Here is a 21,621-nt window from a genome sequence, read left to right as displayed (position 1 = left end):
GTGGTGTTGTCGGGATTAGAACCCACGACCTCTGACTCCAAAACCCGGGCTCTTTCCACTGAGCCACGCTGCTTTTCCAACCCAGCTTCGGTGGCTGAAAACATGGTTGGTCTGAGGTGGCATGGGCTCGCCCTAACTGGCAGGCAGCCTGTCCACCTCCTCAGAAGGCCGCTTGTGGACAGCAACACATGACATGATGGTCACTGAGCCCTTCAGCCAACACTTTGGGGAGATGAGGGCAGGCCTAAGGCATCCCAGAGTGGGGAAACTAGGAATCTTTTAAAGCTGCCAAGATGATGTGCTAACTTGTACTTCCCAAGCGCTTAGTACGGTGCTCTGCACACAGTAAGCGCTCAATAAATACAATTGAGTGAATGAATAAATGTCTCAGAGTCAGAGTGAGGCTCCCCACGGGCTGAGGGATGGTTTTGTCTTTTTCCGGCTGCCATGTGGGTGTTTTGGGGGGGAAGAGGGAGAAAGAGTATCTTTCCAAATCGGAATGAAATCCCCATAGTTGTTTCATTGCCAACTTGCCCCAAACAGCACGCTTCATCTGCGGGTAGAAGCGAAGGTCCCCCTCACGTCCCCCAAAGCAAACCACCTGCTGGTCTCATTCCCTCAGCTCAAGCGCAGTCGTAGCTTCACTTTAGAACAGTGCTTCGCACATAGTAGGCGCCTAACAAATGCCATCATTATTCTTCCCTGGGCCTCAGTTCCCTCATCTGGAAAATGGGGATGAAGACTGTGAGCCCCAAGGGGGACAACCCGATCACCTGGGATCTACTCCAGCGCTTACCAAATACCATCATTATTATGGTTGCTAATATGTACTTCCCAAGCGCTTAGTACAGTGCTCTGCACATAGTAAGCGCTCAATAAATACGATTGATGATGATGATGATTAATTATTATTAAAGAACCCGAGCCTGGGAGTCAGAGGAGCTGGGTTCTCACCCCGGCTCCGCCCCTTGTCAGCTGAGGGACCTTGGGCAAATCACTTCACTGGGCCTCAGTTCCCTCATCTGTAAAATGGGGGTGTAGACTGCGAGCCCCAGTTGGGACAGGGGCTGTGCCCAACCCGATTACTTTGTCTCTCTCCCCGGCGCTTAAGACACGTAGGAAGCGCTTCGATACCCTAATTATGCTGTCAGGGCTGGGGATAAGCGCTCAGCACACTGTAAGCACTCGCCTTGCCATTGTTTTTGTTTTTTTTTTTAAGGGATCTCATCGTGATAATTCCCCCAACCCCACGCCACCCCTCTGCGCCCAACCGCCCCCTCCCTTCGACCCGACCACAAAATAAGAGTCAGTGGGGAAGGCGGCTCAGCTTTTCTGCTTTGTTTTGTCATGGCGAACCAGTCAGTGATACATCATGCCCTGCCCGCCTCACGCCTCTGACGAGGGGCGGGCGGCCGGCCGGCCGACGGCCCCCCGCTCCCCCTCGCTCCTGGCCTTAAGGTCAGCGTGAAGGGAGGGGAGGGAGGAGGAGGAGAAGGAGAGGGACGGTTCTAGTCCTCACTGAGGACCCAGACTCAGTGCTGGTGGTGCAACAATATCGAATATAAAAACCAAGTCAGAGCTCTCGCAACAACACAGTATCAAAAAAAGAGAAAAAAAAAACCAAAAAACAACAAACCCAAGAAAAAAGCCGGAGGTAAAACAGAACACACTGAACGCCGCCGCTGCCGCCGTGGGCAGGGGGCCCCCGGGGGGGGTTCCCCCCTCGGGGAGAGGGGCGCGGGCAGTGCCGCCGCAGGTGACAGTCTGGAGGTGGGCCGCGGGAGGAGGTGGTCAGTCATTGGTCTCGGGGTCTGTCTGGGCCATGTAGGCGTCCAGCTCGGCATCCAGGTGGCCCTTCGTCTTCGACATGTAAGCGTCCAACTGGTTGTCCAGCTGCTCCTTGGTCAGCGCCGGCCGGGCCGAACCCCGGCCCCGCCCCCGGCCTCTGCCCCGGCCCCCGAAGCCCCCGCGGCCTCGGCTGGCCACTCCCCGCCCTGCGGTGGCCGAGACGGACGCGGGTGGACGGAGAGAGAGAGAGAGAGACGGACAGACGGTTAACGTGAAGGTCCGCCGTCCCCGCATCCACGCCCCCATCCTCTTTCCCTCCACGACCGCCGGCCAAAGGCCCCCCTCCTCGACACCACCAGCCCGGCTCAAGCGACCTCCGCTCCCCCGGTTCGGCTGCTCTGTGGAAAAACCACAAGGCTGGGAATCCGAGGGCCTGGGTTCCAATCCAGACACTCCCAGTTCTTCGTTGGGCGACCTTGGGTGAGTCACTTCAACTTGCCCGTGCCTCAGGTCTCCTGTTCCCACTCCTACTTGGACTGAGCCCCAACCCATGGCCCCAATCCTTGAGACTAACTCTTTTTAACATTACCTCGACCCCTAATCTGCTTCCTAAACTAATTCTCTCAACAAACACTACGTCCAGCTTTCTGCTTACTGCATCCTGCCAAGATGGAGGGACCCCCGGATTAGAGATCAGAGAAGAAAGGAAAACCGGAGGAGAGAGAAAACCTGTCGAGTTAACCTGTATCCACCCCAGTGCTTAAGTCGGCGCTTGACACATAGTAAGCGCCTAACGAATACCTTAACGCACATAAACAAGGTGTGAAGGAGGAAGACCTGAGACCAGGAGCGGACACATGAGTTGTCGACGTGGATGACGCCCAGAACAGAGGTGGCAGGAGGCTGATGGCCCACCCTGCTTCTTCCTGACCCCGGCCGCCCACCCACCCGGGACAACTGACTACCGACTCCGAATGCCAGTGGGCGGGGAGTCCTGCGGTCACCCACCTGACTCAGAGGACCACCCTCCTCCTGCCAAAGCGCTAGCCTCGGTCTCTCCTGGCCCCCGAGGCTCTAAGCCCTCTAGACACAGAATAATAACAATTATGCTACTTGTTAAGCACTTACTATGTGCCAAGCACTGTTCTAAGCACTGGGGTGGATACAAGTTAAATAGGTTGGACCCAATCCCCGTCCCCCGCGGGGCTCGCGCTCTTAATCCCCATTTACAGGTGAGGGAACTGAGGTCCGGAGAAGTGAAGCGACTCGCCCAAGGTCACTCGGCAGACGCGCGGAGGAGCCGGGATTAGAAACCATGACCTTCGGAGTCCCAGGCCTGGGTTCTAGCCGCTACGCCATGCTGCTTCTAACAATGCCTGCTAACTGTTGTACTGTCCTCTTCCAAGCGCCCAGCGCAGCGTTCGGCCCACAGTAAGCGCTCGATAAATGTCAGCCGACTGTCTCTGGCCGTGGCGGGTGCCCGCGGCGAGCCCGCTCGGCGAACCTACCTCTGCTGCTCAGGGCGCCCCGGGCCATGGCCCCACGGCCCAGGCCGCCCCTCCCGGGGCCTCCGCGGCCTCGCATGGCCCCTCTCCTCAGCCCCATGCGGGGGGCCACGCCGCGCCCGCCTCGCAGCAGGCTCTGACCTGGGGGAGAACGGAAAGAAGGGGTGAGCACGTGGGCACAAGTCCCACCCCCTCCCACCAACAGGGAGACCCTCCCCACGTGAACTGGGCCAACACCAGGGGTGCAGCAGCTTAGAGCCCGGGGCCTAAGAGTCAGAAGGCCATGGGTTCTAATCCCGGCTCTGCCGTGTGACCTCGGTCAAGTTACTTCACTTCTCTGGGCCTCAGTTCCCTCATCTGTAAAATGGGGATTGAGACTGTGAGCCTCACGTGGGACGGGGACTGCGTCCAACTCGATTTGCTTGTGTCCACTCCAACGCTTAGCAGAGCACCTGGCACATCCTAGACTGAGCCCCTTCCTTCCTCTCCCTCTCCATCCCCCCCATCTTACCTCCTTCCCTTCCCCACAGCACCTGGATATATGTATATATGTTTGTACATATTTATTACTCTATTTAACTTGTACGTATCTATTCTATTTATTTTATTTTGTTAGTATGTTTGGTTTTGTTCTCTGTCTCCCCCTTTTAGACTGTGAGCCCACTGTTGGGTAGGGACTGTCTCTATATGTTGCCAACTTGGACTTCCCAAGCGCTTAGTACAGTGCTCTGCACACAATAAGCACTCAATAAATACGATTGATGATGATGATGATCCTAAGCATTTAACGAGGACTCCTGGCCCACGTCCTGCCTCTGGCCCGGAATGCCCTCCCTCCACAAATCCTCCGATTACTCTCCCCACCTTCAAAGCTTTCCCGAAACTACATCTCCTCCCAGAGGCTTTCCCACACTAAGCCCCACTTTTCCTCATTTCCCACTCCCTTCCGCGTCGCCCCAACTCGCTTCCCTTTGCTCTCGCCCCCTCTCCCAAATGGGGATTAAGACTGTGAGCCTCACGTGGGACAACCTGATAACCTTGTATCTGCCCCAGTGCTTAGAACGGTGCTTGGCACACAGTAAGTGCTTAACAAATACTATAATAATAGTTATTATGCACATAGTAAGTGCTTAAATACTACAATAATACTAATAGACTGTAGCCCGCTGTTGGGTAGGGACCGTCTCTATATGTTGCTGACTTGTACTTCCCAAGCGCTTGGTACAGTGCTCTGCACACAGTAAGCGCTCAATAAATACGAATGAATGAATATCATCATCATCACTCGTATTTATTGAGCGCTTACTATGTGCAGAGCACTGTACTAAGCGCTTGGGAAGTACAAATTGGCAACATATAGAGACGGTCCCTCTCTACTTATTTGTACTGGGCCTCCCCCCAACCCCACCAGACCGTGAGCTCGCTGTGGGCAGGGATCATCACTCTTTACTGCTGCACCGTATTTTCCCAGGCGCTCCGCAGCACGGTAAGCGCTTAGTAAGCCCGACAGAGCGAACGGGGGCCCCGGTGATTACCACCACTGACCTCGCAGGATCACTCCTCCTCGCAGCAGGGCCCGGGGGGGGCGGCCCCCTCGCACCAGAGCCCCCCGGGGCAGGCCCCCGCGGCCCAGGGGCAGCCCCCGGCCCCCCAAGGCGCCGCGGGCCAGGACGCCCAAGGCGGGCCGGCCGAGCCGGGCCTGGATGTTGCTCTTCCCCAGGCGTTGCTTCAGGCTCTTCTGGAAGGAAAGGGGGTGGGCGGTTAAGACCGGAGAGCCGGGGGGGCCCCGGCGGGGCCCCCAGGACCCGACCTGGTCTCCCCCGGGGACCCTCACCTGCTTGAGCTTGAGGGCGGCCTGCACGGAGGGGCGATGCTCCATCTGTTGTGCCAGCCTGCGGTTGCGGGCGCTGGCCAGCTGCTGCTGCTGCTGCTGCTGCTGCTGCTGCTGCACGGAGGCTCGGGCGTTGGCGGGCAGCGGCTGCTTGTTCTTCAGCATGTGAGTGAAGCTTCAATAAGGCCGAACAAAACGGGCTTTAGATCAGAGCCGGAGGCGCGGGCGGGGCGGGCGGGGCCCCGGGGCGCTCACTCGGGAGCCACGACGGGAGCTTCGGGGACCGCTAGCTACCGGCAGGGTGGGAGGGATGGCGGCGGAGGGGGGGCTGCAGGGACCAGACACAGAGACACGGAGACCGGGAAAGGGGCGGGAGACACAGAGGCGGGCAAGGAGCGGGAGCGAGCGGGCAGGTGGACAAACCGAAAGCCCGAAACGGGGCACACCATGGGGTCCGCCCCCCACCCCCGGGTTGAGTGACCAGTCCACGGGGCGGAAGCTCGAGGGAGCTTCCTGCCCCGGCTCCCCCCAAACCCGGGAAAGCCGGTGGGGCGTCATCGGGGGCCTGGCGGGAAGAGCTCGGTGGGACGGGTGAGTCCGGAGTCCTGGCTCTGCCCCGGCCTGCCTCGGGGACTCAGTTCCCCCACCCGTACGAGGGGAACGAGAACCTCCTCCCGTCCTCTCACGGGGGCCGCCCCCGTCCGTCCGGCGCTTAGCTTGGTGCCCGGCTCGTGGGAAGCGCCGGATAAACGCCACGGGTGAACTGACTAGAAAGATCACGGAAGACTCGGGAGTCGGGAGCCCCGGGTTCCAATTCCGGCTCTGTCCCCGGCCTGCTGGGTTATCTCGGGCGAGTCTGGGGCTGTTCCCCCACCGTGTACCTTCTACGGCTCTCTCCCTCCCTTCCGGGGACTCGGGGAGTGATTGCTGATGTGAAGGAGCTTTGGGGAGACAGGAAGCATCAGATAAATTAGAGAGAGACGCACAGACACACAACATGACAGCTACGGCGAGAAACACCCACGGACTTGGACCCAGAAATCCAGATGGAGAAAAAGAGGCAAAATAATTGTCGTATCTGTTAAGCGCACAAGCGCTGTGCTAACTGCTAGGGTAGACACAGCAGCAGTACTCTCCCACGTGCTTAGCACGGTGTTCTGCACGTGGTAAGTGGTCAATAAATACCATCGATCGATTGATAAACCTCAGGCTCTGTACCACACGGGGCTCACAGTCTAAAGGGGAGACAGTGAGAAAACAGGTATTTAATCCCCAGTTTACGAAGAAACTGAGGCCCAGAGACCTGACTTGCCCAAGGGCTCATACAGCAGGTAAGTAAGTGGCGGAGCCAGGATTAGAACCCAGGTCCTCCCCCAAATCACGGACACAGACCCAAAGAGAGGCACACAAATCCAGAGAGCCCCCGAACTCAGAGAACGGATGACTAACACCGCTGTACTCTCCCAGCACACTGTACATTGCCCAATATATCACAAATTATTTATATTAACGTCTGTCTCCCCCTCTAGACTATAAGCTCCCTGAAGGCAGGAAACGTGTCTTGCATTGTACTCTCCTAGGTGCTTAGCACAGTGCTCTGCACATAGTAAGCACTTGACAAATACCACCGACTGACCCTACCGGTGGATTCAGAGAGACTGGGACCAAGAGAGAGGGAGAGACTCGGAGACCGACGCAGGGAATGACACTCACAGGGGCTCAGAGTCGCGGAGACACTCACAGTCCTAAGACACGGTCACACAGAGACATGGACTCCTACACAGAGACTCACAGGGATTCGGACTCACGGAGACTCCCCAAAAGAAACACTCAGAGACACAGAGGCCGGGAGCCAGGGGGAGACCGGGCAAGCGGGGAGCAACATTTGCCGGGTCGGTCAGCGGCAGCGAGGTGAGGAGGGGAGCGGAGGGGTGCGGAGGGGTGGTGGGGGATGAGGGAGCGGGAGAGGATGGAGCCAAGCGGTGCCTCTTACAAGGGCCGAGAACGCGTTCCCGGGCCCTGGGGCGGGGGTGGCCAGTGGCCCGCTGTGACCTGCCCCTTACAGGCCTCCGCGACGCCGTGGAGGCCTCGGACAGCACGGCGGGGCCAAGGCGGGCAGGTGGGCGGGGGGTGCGGGGCCCGGCCCGCCACGCGCGCCCCCCGTATCCCGGGAGCCCCCGGCCGGGGCCGGTTTCCGAGGCGGGGGCGGGGCCGCCGGGCCCGGGTGGGGGAGGTCGGCTAGGACCCCCCGAAGGTGCCGCTGGCTGCCTCACCGCTCGTTCAGTGACATCTTCGTGGTGCTTTTGAGGACGACTTTCGGCGCCGACTGGGCGGCCATCTTCAGATCCCGGGAATCTAAGGGGAGACGGGAAGACGTTCGGTGAGGGGACGGTGGCGGCAGCGCCGGGGAGGGACTTCAATGGGGGGGTGACCCAGGGGAGGGGGGCAACGGAGAGAATGGTGTCCTATGGGGGTGGGGGCAGAGGACACGGGGGTCAGTAGAAGTCAGGAGATTTAGTGGGGAGTAGTTGGGGTGATAGAGAGAAGGGGGTCCAGTGTGTGTTGGGGGGTGGGGTGGAAGAAGGGGGTTCAGTGGGGGGCGGAGGAGGGCAGGGGTGCTCAGTGCGGGGGTGTGTGAAGGAAAGCAGGGGTGTTCAGTGGCAGGTGGGGAAGGGCTGGCGGTTCGGTGAGGGGGTGGAGGAGAACAGGGGAATTCAGTGGGTGGGTGGAGGAGGGAAGGTGAGTTCAGTGGGAGAGATGGAGGAGGACCAAGGATTCAGTGGGGGATGAAGGAAGGCAGGGGGCTCAGTGAGGGGCAGAGGAGGGCGGGAGACTGTGGGGGGCGGAAGAGGGCAGGGGGTTCAGTGGGGGGGGGGGGCGGAGGCGGTTCAGTAAGGAGGCAGAGGAGGGCAGGAGGTTCGGGGGGGGATGGAGGAGGACAGGGGATTCAGTGAGGGGAGTGGAAGGCAGGGGGGTTCGGTGGTGGGTGAAGGGGAGCATAGGGGTTCAGCGGGGGGGTGAAGGAGGGCAGGGGGGGTTCAGTGTAGGGGGCAGAGGCGGTTCAGTGAAAAGGTGGAGGACGACTAGGGGTTCAGTGTGGGGGGCAGGGGAGGGGTTCGGTATGGGAACTGGAGGACGGGGTTCAGTGGGGGTGGTGGAGGAGAGCTGGGGGGGTCAGAGGTGGGTGGGGGAGAACGGGGGTACAGTGGGGGCGCTGGAGGAGGGCAGGGGGGCCACAGGTGGGGGGGGGGGGGAGGAGAACAGGGCGTGCAGTGGAGGGAATGGAGGAGGGCAGGAGGAGAACAGGGGGTGCAGTGGGGGTGCAGTGGGGGGGACAGGGGATCAGAGGTGGGTGGGGGAGAACAGGGGGTACAGTGGGGGGGCTGGAGGAGGGCAGGGGTGTCAGAGGCTGGTGGGGGAGAGCAAGGGGGTACAATTGGGAGGCTGAAGGACGAGGGGGTCAGAGGTGGGTGGAGGAGAGCCGGGGGGTATAGTGGGGGGCTGGAGAAGAACAGGGGGGTGCCATGGGGGTGCTGGAGAACGGGGGGGAGTCCAGAGGTGGATGGGTGAGAACAGAGGGGAACAGTGGGGGGGATGGAGGAGGACGAGGAGAGTCAGAGGTGGGTGGAGTGGAGCCGGGGGTGCAGTGGGGGGGATGGAGGAGGTCAGGGGGGGTACAGTGGGGCGGCTGGAGAAGAATGGGGGGGGGCCAGAAGTGGGTGGAGAACAGAGGGTGACGGGGGGGGGGCAGGGGGGTCAGAGGTGAGTGGGAGGGAACAAGGGGGTACAGTGGGGGGGCTGGAGGAGGGCGGGGGGGTCACTGGTGGGTGGGGGAGAGTAAGGGGGCACATTGGGGGGGCTGGAGGAGAACAGGGGGTGTAATGAGGGGGTTGGAGAACGGGGGGGGGGGTCCAGAGGTGGGTGGGGGGCAAAATTGGGGGGGCAGAGGTGGGGGACTAGAGGAGAACAGGGGGTGCAATGAGGGGGTCTAGAGGTGGGTGGGGGGCACAATTGGGGGGGTAAGGGGGTCAGAGGTGGGGGGAGGGGGGTAAGGGGGTACAGTGGGGGGGTTGGAGGACAACGGGGTGCAATGGGGGGGTTGGAGAGTGGGGGGGGTCTAGAGGTAGGTGGGGGGCAGGGGGGTTAGAGTTGGGAGAGGGGAGCAACGGGGTACAGTGGGGGAACTAGAGGACAACAGGGGGTGCAATGGGGGTCTAGAGGTGGGTGGCGGGCACAAATTGGGGGGGGGGCAGGGGGGTCGGAGGTGGGGGGAGGGGTTCAAGGGGGTACAGTGGGGAGGGCTAGAGGAGAACAAGGGGTGCAATGGGGGGGGTCCAGGGGTAGGTGGGGGGGGGCACAGTGGGTGGGGGCAGGGGGGGGAGGGGTGGGGGGAGGGGAGCGAGGGGGTACAGTGGGGGGGCTGGAGGAGAACAGGGGGGGCAATGGGGGGGTCCAGAGGTGGGTGGGGGGGTCGGAGGTGGGGGGAGGGGAGCGAGGGGGTACAGTGTGTGTGGGGGGCGAGGAGAGCGGGGGGGGGCAGTGGGGGGGGCTGGAGGAGAACAGGGGGTGCAATGGGGGGGTCCAGAGGTAGGGGGAGGGGAGCGAGGGGGTACAGTTTGTGGGGGGGGGCGAGGAGAGCGGGGGGTGCAGTGGGGGGGGGGTCCTCACCGAAGGAGACGGTCGCCAGCGCTGCTGCCGGGGCTGCCACTGCGGCCGGAGGGGGGGGGGCCGCCCGCGGGGGGGGGGCCCGGGGGGGGAGGGGGGCCGAGGGTGGGCCGGGGGGGGCCGGTCGGTCGGAGGGTCGGAGGGCCGGTCGGAGGGCCGGTCGGAGGGTCGGTGGGTCGGAGGGTCCGTCGGGTGGGCGTCCCGGACAAAATGGCCGCCGCCGCGCCCCTCCCCCCCCTTCCCTCAGCCTCGCCGTCCCTCAGCGCGCAGCGCGGCCGGGCGAAATGGCGACGGCGCCATGGCGTCACGCGCATGCGCGCGCATGCGCGCAAGGCCCCCTCCCCGCCGTCCGGCCGGCCGGGAGGGGAGGCGGGGCCCAGCGCAGGGCCGACCGCCAGAGGGCGCGCGACTGGGACGTTCAGTCGTGCGTCCGTGCGTCCGTTCATTCATTCATTCATTCATTCATTCATTATTCATTCATTCATTCATTCATTCATTCCTTCCTTCGTTCGTTCTACTGTGTGCAGAGCACTGGACTAAGCGCTTGGGAAGTACAAGTTGGCAACATATAGAGGCGGTCATTCATTCAGTTGTATTTATTGAGCGCTTACTGCGTGCAGAGCACTGGACTGAGCGCTTGGGAAGTACAAGTTGGCAACATATAGAGACGATGATTCATTCATTCAATCATATTTATTGAGCGCTTACTGTGTGCAGAGCACTGGACTAAGCGCTTGGGAAGTACGAGTTGTCAACATATAGAGGCGGTCATTCATTCATTCATTCAATCGTATTTATTGAGCGTTTACTGTGGGCAGAGCACTGGACTAAGCGCTTGGGAAGTACAAGTTGACAGCATATAGAGGTGGTCATTCATTCATTCGTTCAATCATATTTATTGAGCACTTACTGTGTGCAGAGCACTGGACTGAGCGCTTGGGAAGGACAAGTTGGCAACATATAGAGACGGTCATTCATTCATTCATTCAATCGTATTTACTGAGCACTTACTGTGTGCAGAGCACTGGACTAAGCGCTTGGGAAGTACGAGTTGGCAACATATAGAGGCGGTCATTCATTCAATTGTATTTATTGAGCGCTTACTGTGTGCAGAGCACTGGGCTGAGCGCTTGGGAAGGACAAGTTGGCAACATATAGAGGAGGTCATTCATTCAATCGTATTTACTGAGCGCTTACTGTATGCAGAGCACTGGACTGAGCTCTTGAGAAGTACAATTTGGCAACATATAGAGGTGGTCATTCAGTCAATCAATCAATCATACTTATTGAGTGCTTACTGTGTGCAGAGCACTGGACTAAGCGCTTGGGAAGTCCAAATTGGCAACATATAGAGGTGGTCATTCATTCATTCAATTATATTTATTGAGCGCTTACTGTGTGCAGAGCACTGGACTAAGCACTTGGGAAGTACAAGTTGGCAAAATATAGAGGTGGTCATTCATTCAATTATATTTATTGAGCGCTTACTGTGTGCTGAGCACTGGACTAAGCGCTTGGGAAGGACAAGTTGGCAACATATAGAGACGGTCATTCATTCATTCAATCGTATTTACTGAGCGCTTACTGTATGCAGAGCACTGGACTGAGCTCTTGGGAAGTACAATTTGGCAACATATAGAGGTGGTCATTCAATCAATCAATCAATCATACTTATTGAGCGCTTACTGTGTGCAGAGCACTGGACTAAGCGCTTGGGAAGTCCAAGTTGGCAACATATAGAGGTGGTCATTCATTCATTCAATTATATTTATTGAGCGCTTACTGTGTGCAGAGCACTGGACTAAGCGCTTGGGAAGTACAAGTTGGCAAAATATAGAGGTGGTCATTCATTCAATTATATTTATTGAGCGCTTACTGTGTGCAGAGCACTGGACTATGCGCTTGGGAAGGACAAGTTGGCAACATATAGAGACGGTCATTCATTCATTCAATCGTATTTACTGAGCACTTACTGTGTGCAGAGCACTGGACTAAGTGCTTGCGAAGTACAAGTTGGCAACATATAGAGATGGTCCCTACCCGGCAGCGGGCTCACAGTCTGGAAGGGGGAGACAGACAACAAAGCAAAACATATTAACAAAATAAAATAAACATAGAATAGTAATATGTACAAGTGAAATAGAGTAATAAATCTGTACAAACGTATATACAGGTGCTGTGGGGAGGGGAAGGAGGTAAGGCGGGGGGATGGGGAGGGGGAGGAAGGGGAGAGGAAGGAGGGGGCTCAGTCTCATTCCATCATTCCTTCATTCATTCGTTCATTCATTCACTCATTCATTCATTCGTATTTATTGAGCGCTTATTGTGTGCAGAGCACTGGACTAAGCGCTTGGGAAAGGACAAATCGGGAACAGATAGAGACGGTCCCTACTCAACAGTGGGATCACAGTCTAGAGGGGGGAGAAGGGGGCACTGTACTAAGCGCTTGGAAAGTACAATTCAGCCACAAATAGAGACCATCCCTGCCCACATCACAGCCTAGAACGGGGGAGATAAAGACAACAAAACAAGTAAACAAGCATCAGTAGCATCACTATAAATAAATAGAATTATGGACATACATACATCATTAATATGCATGGATTTTCATTCATTCAATCGTATTTATTGAGCGCTTACTGTGTGCAGAGCACTGTACTAAGCGCTTGGGAAGTACGAGTTGGCAACATATAGAGATGGTCCCTACTGAAAAAAGGGCTCACAGTCTAGAAGGGGGAGACGGGCAACACAATAAAACATGGAGACGGGTGTCAAAGTCGTCAGAACAAATGGAATTAAAGCTAAATGCATATCATTAACAAAATAAATGGAATAATAAATATATACAAGTAAAATAAATAGAGCAGTAAATCTGTACAAATATATATATACAACTGCTGTGGGGAGGGGAAGGAGGTAGGGCGGGGGGATGGGGAGGAGGAGAGGAAAAAAGGGGCTCAGTCTGGGAAGGCCTCTTGGAGGAGGTGAGCTGTCTTAGTGGATACAGCCCGGGCTGGGAGTCAGAAGGACCTGGGTTCTAATCCCGGCTCTGCCACTTGTCTGCTGTGTGACCTTGCGCAAGTCACTTAACTTCTCTGTGCCTCAGTTCCCTCATCTGGAAAATGGGGGTTAAAAGTGTGAGCCCCACGTAGGACAACCTGATTACCCTGTATTTACCCCAGCGCTTAGAACAGTGCTTGGCACATAGTAAGTGCTTAACAAATACCATAATAATTATTATTACTGTTATTATTATTACAATTCAGCCGCAGATAGAGACAATCCCTGCCCACAACGGGCTCACAGTCTAGGAGGGGGGAGGGAGACAGACATCAAAATGAGTAAACAGACATCAGTCGCATCAATATAAGTAAATAAAATTATAGATATATGCACATCATTAATATAAATGAATAGAATTATAAATAGGTACATATATACACAAATGCTGTGGGGCGGGGAAGCAGATAGAGCAAAGGGAGCGAGTCAGGGCGATGGGGAGGGGGAGCATTGGAAAAGGGGAGGAGGTCATGGAATAATAATAATAATAATAATAATAATAATAATAATAATGCTGATGGTATTTGTTAAGTGCTTACTATGTGCCAAGCACTGTACTAAGCGCTGGGGTGCATACAAGCAAATCAGGTTGGACACAGTCCCTGTACCACGTGGGGCTCACAGTCTCAATCCTCATTTTACAGATGAAGGAACTGAGGCCCAGAGAAGTGAAGTGACTTGCCCACAGTCACCCAGCAGACAACAGAGAAGCAGCTTGGCTCAGTGGAAAGAGCCCGGGCTTTGGAGTCAGACGTGATGGGTTCAAATTCCGGCTCTGCCAGTTGTCAGCTGTGTGACTTTGGGCAATCAATCAATCAATCAATTGTATTTATTGAGCGCTTACTGTGTGCAGAGCACTGTACTAAGCGCTTGGGAAGTACAAGCTGGCAACATATAGAGACAGTTCCTACCCAACAGTGGGCTCACAGTCTAGAAGGGGGAGACAGAGAACAAAACCAAACATACTAACAAAATAAAATAAATAGACTAGATAGGTACAGGTAAAATAGGGCAAGTCACTTAACTTCTCTTTGCCTCAGTTCCCTCATCTGTCAAATGGGGACTAAGACTGTGAGCCCTCCATAATAATAATAATAATAGTGTTGGCACTTGTTAAGCGCTTACTATGTGCAAAGCACTGTTCTAAGCGCTGGGGGGGATACAAAGTGATCAGGTTGTCCCATGTGGGGTTCACAGTCTTAATCCCCATTTTACAGATGAGGTAACTGAGGCTCAGAGAAGTTAAGTGACTTGCCCAAGGTCACACAGCAGACATGTGGCAGAGCCGGGATTCGAACCCATGACCTCTGACTCCAAAGCCCGTGCTCTTTCCACTGAGCCCCGCTGCTTCTCTTGTCCCCATGGGACAACCTGATCACCTTGAAATCCCCCCCAGCGCTTAGAACCGTGCCATTATTATTATAAGTGGCAGAGCCGGGATTAGAACCCTTTACTTTCTGACTCCCAGCCCGCTTAGAACAGTGCTTGGCACATAGTAAGCGCTTAAGAAATACCGTAATTATTTAAGATGAAGCAACTTGTACTTCCCAAGCGCTTAGTACGGTGCTCTGCACACAGTAAGCTCTCAATAAATACGATTGATTGATTGATTGATCGATCTGTAAAATGGGGATTAAGGCTGTGAACCCCCCATGCGACAACTTGATCACCTTGTAACCTCCCTAGCGCTTAGAACAGTGTTTTGCACATAGTAAGCGCTTAATAAATGCCATTATTATCCAGCGCTTAGAACAGGGCTTTGCACATAGTAAGCGCTTAATAAATGCCATCATTATTATAATAAATACGACTGACTGAGTGAATGAATGCACCCAGTAAGCGCATTGAATGAATGAATGGATGGATGGATCCCCCTTCTAGACTGTGAGCCCACTGCTGTCTCCATGTGTTGCCAACTTGTACTTCCCAAGCGCTTAGTACAGTGCTCTGCACACAGTAAGCGCTCAATAAATACGATTGATTGATGACTGACTGATTGATTGGATGGACGACTCCCTCCCCGCCAAGGAGCAGTCAAGTTGCTGGAGTCTCCAGCCCCCCCATCTTACCTCCTTCCCTTCCCCACAGCACCTGTATATATGTATATATGTTTGTACAGATTTATTACTCTATTTATTTATTTATTTTACTTGTACATATCTATTCTATTTATTTTATTTTGTTAGTCTGTTTGGTTTTGTTCTCCATCTCCCCCTCTTAGACTGTGAGCCCACTGTTGGGTAGGGACTGTATATGTTGCCAACTTGGACTTCCCAAGCGCTTAGTCCAGTGCTCTGCACACAGTAAGCGCTCAATAAATACGATTGATTGATTGATTGATCGGAGAGAGCAGCAGGGGAGTCCATGTTGTATGGGGAGAGCCAGGTTTCGGCGACTGGGAGGAGGAGTGATTGAGTCAGGAACAGGTCAAGGATGATGAAGATGTTGCCAATTTGTACTTCCCAAGCGCTTAGTACAGTGCTCTGCACATAGTAAGCGCTCAATAAATACGATTGATGATGATGATGATGATGAAGGGAAGCTTCCCCATGATGGAGCCTCTGGGCTCCACAGGCCACACTTGGCTGAAGCTGGGGCGGGGGGACGGAGGTGAGGGTTGCCATTGGGACAGGAGGGCTGGGATGGTGCGGAGAGGGCCCGGGGGGAGAGTTGATGGGACATGGTGGGGTGGGTGAGGTAAACTACAGCAATAACAAATTAATTCGGTGATTCCCAGAGGAGATGGCTGAATTGTCCTCGGGGCCTTGAGAGTAACACGGAGTAAACAGCCTGGGTTAAGCTAATTAGGTGTGAAAGCAGGCAGCTTTTGAAATGTAAAAATGTCCAACAACAATAATAATGATTATATTAGTATTGCTAAGTGCTTACTGAGTGCAAAGCACTCTTCTAAGCACTGGGGTAGATACAAGGTAATCAGGCTGTCCCACATGGGGCTCACAATCTTAATCCCCACCTTTGTCGCCTGGGGGTTATCATCATCATCATCATCAATCGTATTTATTGAGCGCTTACTATGTGCAGAGCACTGTACTAAGCGCTTGGCAAGTACAAATTGGCAACATATAGAGACAGTCCCTACCCATCAGTGGGCTCACAGTCTAAAAGGGGGAGACAGAGAACAAAACCAAACATACCAACAAAATAAAATAATAATGATGGCATTTGTTAAGCGCTTACTATGTGCGAAGCACTGTTCTAAGCGCTGGGGAGGGTACAACGCGATGAGGTTGTCCCACTTGGGGCTCACAGTCTTAATCCCCATTTTACAGATGAGGTAACTGAGGCCCAGAGAAGTGAAGTGACTTGCCCAGAGTCAGCTGACAATTGGTGGAGCCGGGATTTGAACCCATGACCTTTAACTCCAAAGCCCGAGCTCTTTCCAATGAGCCACGCTGCTTCTCTAGTAGCTGTAGTCCGGAAGCCGCAGGCACATTTATTAATAATAAGGTATTTATTAAGCACTTACTATGTGCCAAGCACTGTTCATTCATTCATTCATTCAATCGTATTTATTGAGCGCTTACTGTGTGCAGAGCACTGTACTAAGCGCTTGGGAAGTCCAAGTTGGCAACATATAGAGATGGTCCCTACCCAACAGTGGGCTCACAGTCTAGAAGGGGGAGACAGACGACAAAACAAAACATGTGGACGGGTGACAGTGGCACAGAGTTAGCGCTTAACAAGTTCCACAGTTGTTGTTATTATTAGTCGGGGAGACTGGATCCAACCTGATTAGTTTCTATCTACTCCAGCTCTTAGTACAGTGCCTGGTGGGAAAAGTGGGTGGGTGGAGACTATTTGGGAGACCGTAGACTCCCCCTCTAGACATCATCATCATCAATCGTATTTATTGAGCGCTTACTATGTGCAGAGCACTGTACTAAGCGCTTGGGAAGTACAAATTGGCAACATATAGAGACAGTCCCTACCCAACAGTGGGCTCACAGTCTAAAAGGGGGAGACAGAGAACAAAACCAAACATACTAACAAAGTAAAATAAATAGAATAGATATGTACAAATAAATTAAATAAATAAATAAATACAGTAAAAAAATATGTACAAACATATATACATATATACAGGTGCTGTGGGGAAGGGACACTATTCTAAGCACTGTCCTAAGTTCGCATTATTAAAACAAGAGAAGCAGCGTGGCTCAGTGGAAAGAGCATGGGCTTTGGAGTCAGAGGTCACGGGTTCAAATCCCGGCTCCACCAATTATCAGCTGTGTGACTTTGGGCAAATCACTTCACTTTATTTTACTTGTACATATCTATTCTATTCATTTTATTTTGTTAATATGTTTTGTTTTGTTCTCTGTCTCCCCCTTCTAGACTGTGAGCCCACTGTTGGGTAGGGAACGTCTCTATATGTTGCCAACTTGTACTTCCCAAGCGCTTAGTACAGTGCTCTGCATACAGTAAGCGCTTAATAAATACGATTGATTGATTGATTGATTGATTGACTCTCTGGGCCTCAGTTACCTCAGCTGTAAAATGGGGATGAAGACTGTGAGCCCCCTGTGGGACAAGCTGGTTGCCTTGTAACTTCCCCAGTGCTTAGAACAGTGCTTTGCACATAGTAAGTGCTTAATAAATGCCATTATTATTATTATTATTTTAACAAATGCCACAATTATTATTATTATCATGCCTGCCAACTCTATTGTATTGAATTCTCCCGAGGGCATAGTATAGTGCTCGGCACTCAGTAAGTGCTCAATAAATACCATGGATACGTTGACTGACTGACTGATTCCCCAATCTACACCTCTTCCAGACCTTTCTTTAAAAAAAAAATTTTATTTGTTAAGCGTTTACTATGAGGCTCAGAGAAGTGAAGTGATGTACCCAAGGTCACACGGCAGGCTAGTGACAGAGCTGGGATTAGAACCCAAGTTCTCTGACACCCAGGCCCCAGATTCTTTCCAATAGGACCTTCTCCTGGAAGCTGATTAGGGTTTATCATTCATTCAATCGTATTTATTAAGCGCTTACTGTGTGCAGAGCGCTGTACTAAGCGCTTAGTACAGGTTTTATCCTCCCCTTGCCTCCAACAATGCTTTGCAGCCCGAGGTCTCACTAGCCACTTTAAGGTGTGTCATGATATAAGAATATCCCTGTTTGCTTGTGAATAGGTTTGGTTATTTCTGTCCCTGTCTTGTTACGTAATTGTCTTTTTCTGTCTCTATGGGTTCTGTCTCCCCCAGCCAACTATTAATCCCTGTCCCTCCCTCAGTGTCCAGCACAGCGTGTGTGTGTGTGTGTGTATGTGTGTGTGTCTTGTCTCCCACTAGACTAGAAGCAGGATGGCCTAGAGGACGAGGGTCCTAATCCCGGCTCCGCCAATTTTCGGCTTTGTGACCTTGTCACTTGTCACTTCTCTTGGCCTCTGCTTCCTCATCTGTCAAATGAGGATTAACAGTGTGAGCCCCGTGTGGGACAGGGACTGTGTCCAACCTGATTACCTTGTATCTACCCCAGGGCTTAGAACAGTGCTTGGCACATAGTAAGCGTTTAAAAAGTACCATAATTACTTCATTGTTGTTGTTGGGCAGCCCCTCTAAGGTCAGGAACATCCTCTTCTGCACCTTCTGTCCCTCTTTGGGAACCCAGTGCAGCGTGAGTGTGGTGTGTGTGTGTGTGTGTGTGTCCCATCTCCCTCAACAAGCTCCCCCCTCCATGAACACACAAGCAGCCATGGGGGTCTGGCCCTTTAATGAACACTCACACATATCACAGTTGGGACATCGTCCTGGGCCCAAGGGGTGGGGGGCAAGCTGGGGAGGGGTCTACAGGGCTGGACTCCCGGTCCTCCCCCGGTGAGGGGTGGCGGGATGGGGCGAGCTTCCGGATGGCCCCCCGTTTTCAGCTGTTGTCCCAGAAAAAGGCGTTGCAGGCCACGGTGAGAGTGGCCACCAGTACCACGTACTCCTGGAAATCCACTTCGCCGTCCCCGTTCTCGTCCAGATCCTTCAGAATCTTGTCCACCACCTCGGTGTCCCTCTGAACCTGCCGGAGAGAGGGTTGGGGCTGGGGGCTCTGGGGTGGGGGGCTGGACCTGAGGGACAGGGGCTCACTCCGGGGCGGGGGGTCAGGCGGGAAGAAGCCAGGGGGGCGGGGGGGCTCGTGTCCAGGAAGCCGGTGAACTCGGCCTGCAGCAGGGGTGAGGCCCGAAAGGACCAGGAGGAAAGGAGCAGGGAGCACCAAAGCGGGGGTCAGGTGGGGCGGGGGGCTCACATCCAGGAAACCGGCCAGCTCGGCCTGCAGCAGCTCCTTCAGCTCCTTCTTGCTGAGTTTGTACTTGTCTCCCTCTTTGCCCGAGTGGGTGTGGAAGATGTTGATGAGGGATTCCATGGCCTGCTCCAGTTCCGACCCCATGGTGGGGGCACCCGGTGTGGCACCTGAGGGGTTAACCCTGACAGGGCGAGACCGCTGGGGTGGGGGGTGGGGAGAGGGTTCCCCCAACCCCCGGGGGGCGGTCAGAGACTTGGTTGCGCCCTCACCACTCTGCCCAGTTTGAGGGGGTTATCATTGTGTCTTGTCCCTCCCACCCTCTCCCTGCCCTTACAGAAGAATAATAAGAATAATAATTATGGTATTTATTAAAGGCTTACTATGTGCCAGGCACTGTACTAAGCATTGGGCTAGATAGAAGCCAATCAGGTTGGACACTGTCCCAGTCCCTCATGGGGCTCACAGTCTTAATCCCCATTTTGCAGATGCGGTAACCGAGGCCCAGAGAATTGAAAAGACTCGCCCAAGGTCACACAGCAGATAAGTAGCAGAGTCGGGATTAGAACTCAGGTCCTTCTGATTCCCACTAGGCCATGCTGCTTCCCCCAAAGAAATCCATCTGCCCCACCTCCCCTGGGCCCCCCGCTAGTCTTCCCCAGGGTTCCCCCACTTTTGGTCTACCTCCACCCCCCCACCCCGACTACTGAATTTGGAGGGGTCTGGGGTGGGTGGAGTGGGGAGGCTGGGCTGGTGTTTGTGTGTGTGTGTGTGTTTGTGTGATCAGCTGGTCCACCCCCCAACCCAGCTCAGATGTCCCCTGTCCCCCCCCGCTTTCCCCCACCCATCTCGGGGACAATGACTACCTTATGTGGTCCCCCCGTCCCCCAGGAATGGGAGAGGCAGTTGCTATGGGGATGGGGGGCGGTGGGAAACTGGAACCCGGGACGATGGGGTGATAAAGAAGGGGGGGCATGGACAGATCCGTTTACAGGAGATAGCTGGGGGGGAGGGGGGACGGGTGGCGTCATGGGGTAAATTAGAGGGCAGCGGGTGAGGGGGTCGTGGGAAAAGGGCAGCACCCCATCAGACTGGGCCAGGCCTTGGGGGGAGCGACAACTGTGACCAGTTGCCCAGTGGACTCCCCAATCTATCCGGCTGTGTTGGAGCAGGGGGTAGGGGGCTGGGAAGGGATGGGGGGTAGAGGACGAGTCCTGAGGGGGTGGGCGCCAAGTGTGTGTGTGGGTTCTCCACAGCTAATAATAATAATAATAATAATGTTGGTATTTGTTAAGCGCTTACTATGTGCAAAGCACTGCAACCCCTCAGACCCCCCCACCTGCCCATATCGTCCTCCCCCCACCCAGCAGAGCTTCCCCAGTCCCCCAACCCATCACCCCGGGTACTCACGAACAGAGAGGGTCGGAGGAGATGGGGGGCTTCGAGGTGCGACCGGCGGGCCTGGGCCAGGCACGGCGTCCTGCGTCCTGGGCCCTCGGGAGCGGCAGTGACGGACACCAGGTGCCAGTGCCCGGTTTTGGTTGGCCCCCTCTCCCCGGCCCCCCTGCCCACAGCTCCGCCCCATCACCGGACACCAGCCAGCGGGGAGGGGGCAGCGGGGGCCGCTGGACAAGAGGCCTCTGTCTGCTCTTGGCTCCGGGAAGGGAGCGGTCGGGGCCCTTGAGGCTGACCCAACTCCCACCCCACTACGCAGCATGGCACACAGGCTAGACCCCAGGCCTAAGAGTCACAAATTCATGAGTTCTAATCCCCCTTGTCTGCTGGGGGACCTTGGGCGAGTCAGTTCACAAGCGCTTAGGACAGTGCTCTGCATGCAGTAAGCGCTCAAGAAATACGATTGATTGATTCATTCTGTGGGCCTCAGTTGCCTCCTCGGGAAAATGAAGATTGAGACTGTGAGCTCCAAGTGGGACAGGGGTGGTGTCCAACCTGATTTTGCTTGCATCCACTCCAGCGCTTAGTACAGTGCCTGGCACATAGTAAGCGCTGTCTCTATAGGTTGCCATCTTGTACTTTCCAAGCGCTTAGTACAGTGCTCTGCACACAGTAAGCACTCAATAAATATGATTGATTGATTGATTGATTAACAAATACCACTATTATTATTACAAGTTAATCGGATTGGATACAGTCCCTGTCCCACACAGGGCTCACACTCTTAATCCCCATTTTAATAACAATAATAATAATAATAATGGCATTTATTAAGCGCTTACTATGTGCAAAGCACTGTTCTAAGCGCTGGGGAGGTTCTCCATTTTAATAATAATAATAATAATAATGGCATTTATTAAGTGCTTCCTATGTGCAAAGCACTGTTCTAAGCACTGGGGAGGTTACAAGGTGATCAGGTTGTCCCACAGGGGGCTCACAGTCTTAATCCCCATTTTACAGATGAGGGAACTGAGGCACAGAGAAGTGAAGTGATTTGCCCAAAGTCACACAGCTGACAGTTGGCGGAGCTGGAATTTGAACCCGTGACCTCCGACCCCACAT

At 54.5% G+C, this 21,621-nt stretch overlaps 2 protein-coding genes across 4 annotated transcripts; both read right to left on the bottom strand.

Moving 5' to 3' along the window:
* Window positions 1-1,323: 1,323 nt before the first annotated feature.
* LOC119947371 (chromatin target of PRMT1) lies at window positions 1,324-9,829 on the bottom strand. Of its 2 annotated transcripts, none has more exons than XM_038769037.1 (6): window positions 9,793-9,829; window positions 7,398-7,479; window positions 5,128-5,299; window positions 4,839-5,031; window positions 3,297-3,434; window positions 1,324-1,994 (listed from the first exon to the last, which is right to left on the bottom strand). In XM_038769037.1, exons 2-6 carry the CDS (start codon window positions 7,460-7,462, stop codon window positions 1,792-1,794), a joined length of 771 nt encoding a protein of 256 aa, XP_038624965.1. In that variant the 5' UTR covers window positions 7,463-7,479; window positions 9,793-9,829; the 3' UTR covers window positions 1,324-1,791. The 2 variants fall into 2 exon arrangements, with proteins under 2 accessions (XP_038624965.1, XP_038624966.1); XM_038769038.1 differs by having other exon boundaries at window positions 4,839-5,028.
* An 8,739-nt stretch (window positions 9,830-18,568) lies between these two features.
* S100A1 (S100 calcium binding protein A1) lies at window positions 18,569-20,622 on the bottom strand. 2 transcript variants are annotated; one of them, XM_038768848.1, is made up of 3 exons: window positions 20,515-20,622; window positions 19,111-19,288; window positions 18,569-18,882 (listed from the first exon to the last, which is right to left on the bottom strand). In XM_038768848.1, exons 2-3 carry the CDS (start codon window positions 19,249-19,251, stop codon window positions 18,739-18,741), a joined length of 285 nt encoding a protein of 94 aa, XP_038624776.1. In that variant the 5' UTR covers window positions 19,252-19,288; window positions 20,515-20,622; the 3' UTR covers window positions 18,569-18,738. The 2 variants fall into 2 exon arrangements, with proteins under 2 accessions (XP_038624776.1, XP_038624777.1); XM_038768849.1 differs by having other exon boundaries at window positions 19,111-19,305; window positions 20,515-20,606.
* Window positions 20,623-21,621: the final 999 nt, after the last annotated feature.

Source organism: Tachyglossus aculeatus, chromosome Y4 (genome assembly GCF_015852505.1).
Source record: "Tachyglossus aculeatus isolate mTacAcu1 chromosome Y4, mTacAcu1.pri, whole genome shotgun sequence".
Lineage (NCBI taxonomy): Eukaryota > Metazoa > Chordata > Mammalia > Monotremata > Tachyglossidae > Tachyglossus > Tachyglossus aculeatus.
Note: the sequence above shows the minus strand (reverse complement) of the source record. Positions and strands in the feature narration are given on the sequence as shown.

Excerpts from the sequence above, each read along its gene's own strand:
- LOC119947371 (XM_038769037.1), bottom strand. The coding sequence starts at position 7,462 with ATGGCCGCCCAGTCGGCGCCGAAAGTCGTCCTCAAAAGCACCACGAAG. Across the intron at positions 5,300-7,397 it reads AAGATGTCACTGAACGAGCG|CTTCACTCACATGCTGAAGA; the intron begins GTGAGGCAGCCA and ends GCCTTATTGAAG. Across the intron at positions 3,435-4,838 it reads AGGAGGAGTGATCCTGCGAG|GTCAGAGCCTGCTGCGAGGC; the intron begins GTCAGTGGTGGT and ends GTTCTCCCCCAG.
- S100A1 (XM_038768848.1), bottom strand. The coding sequence starts at position 19,251 with ATGGGGTCGGAACTGGAGCAGGCCATGGAATCCCTCATCAACATCTTC. Across the intron at positions 18,883-19,110 it reads AGCTGGCCGGTTTCCTGGAT|GTTCAGAGGGACACCGAGGT; the intron begins GTGAGCCCCCCG and ends TCTCTCCGGCAG.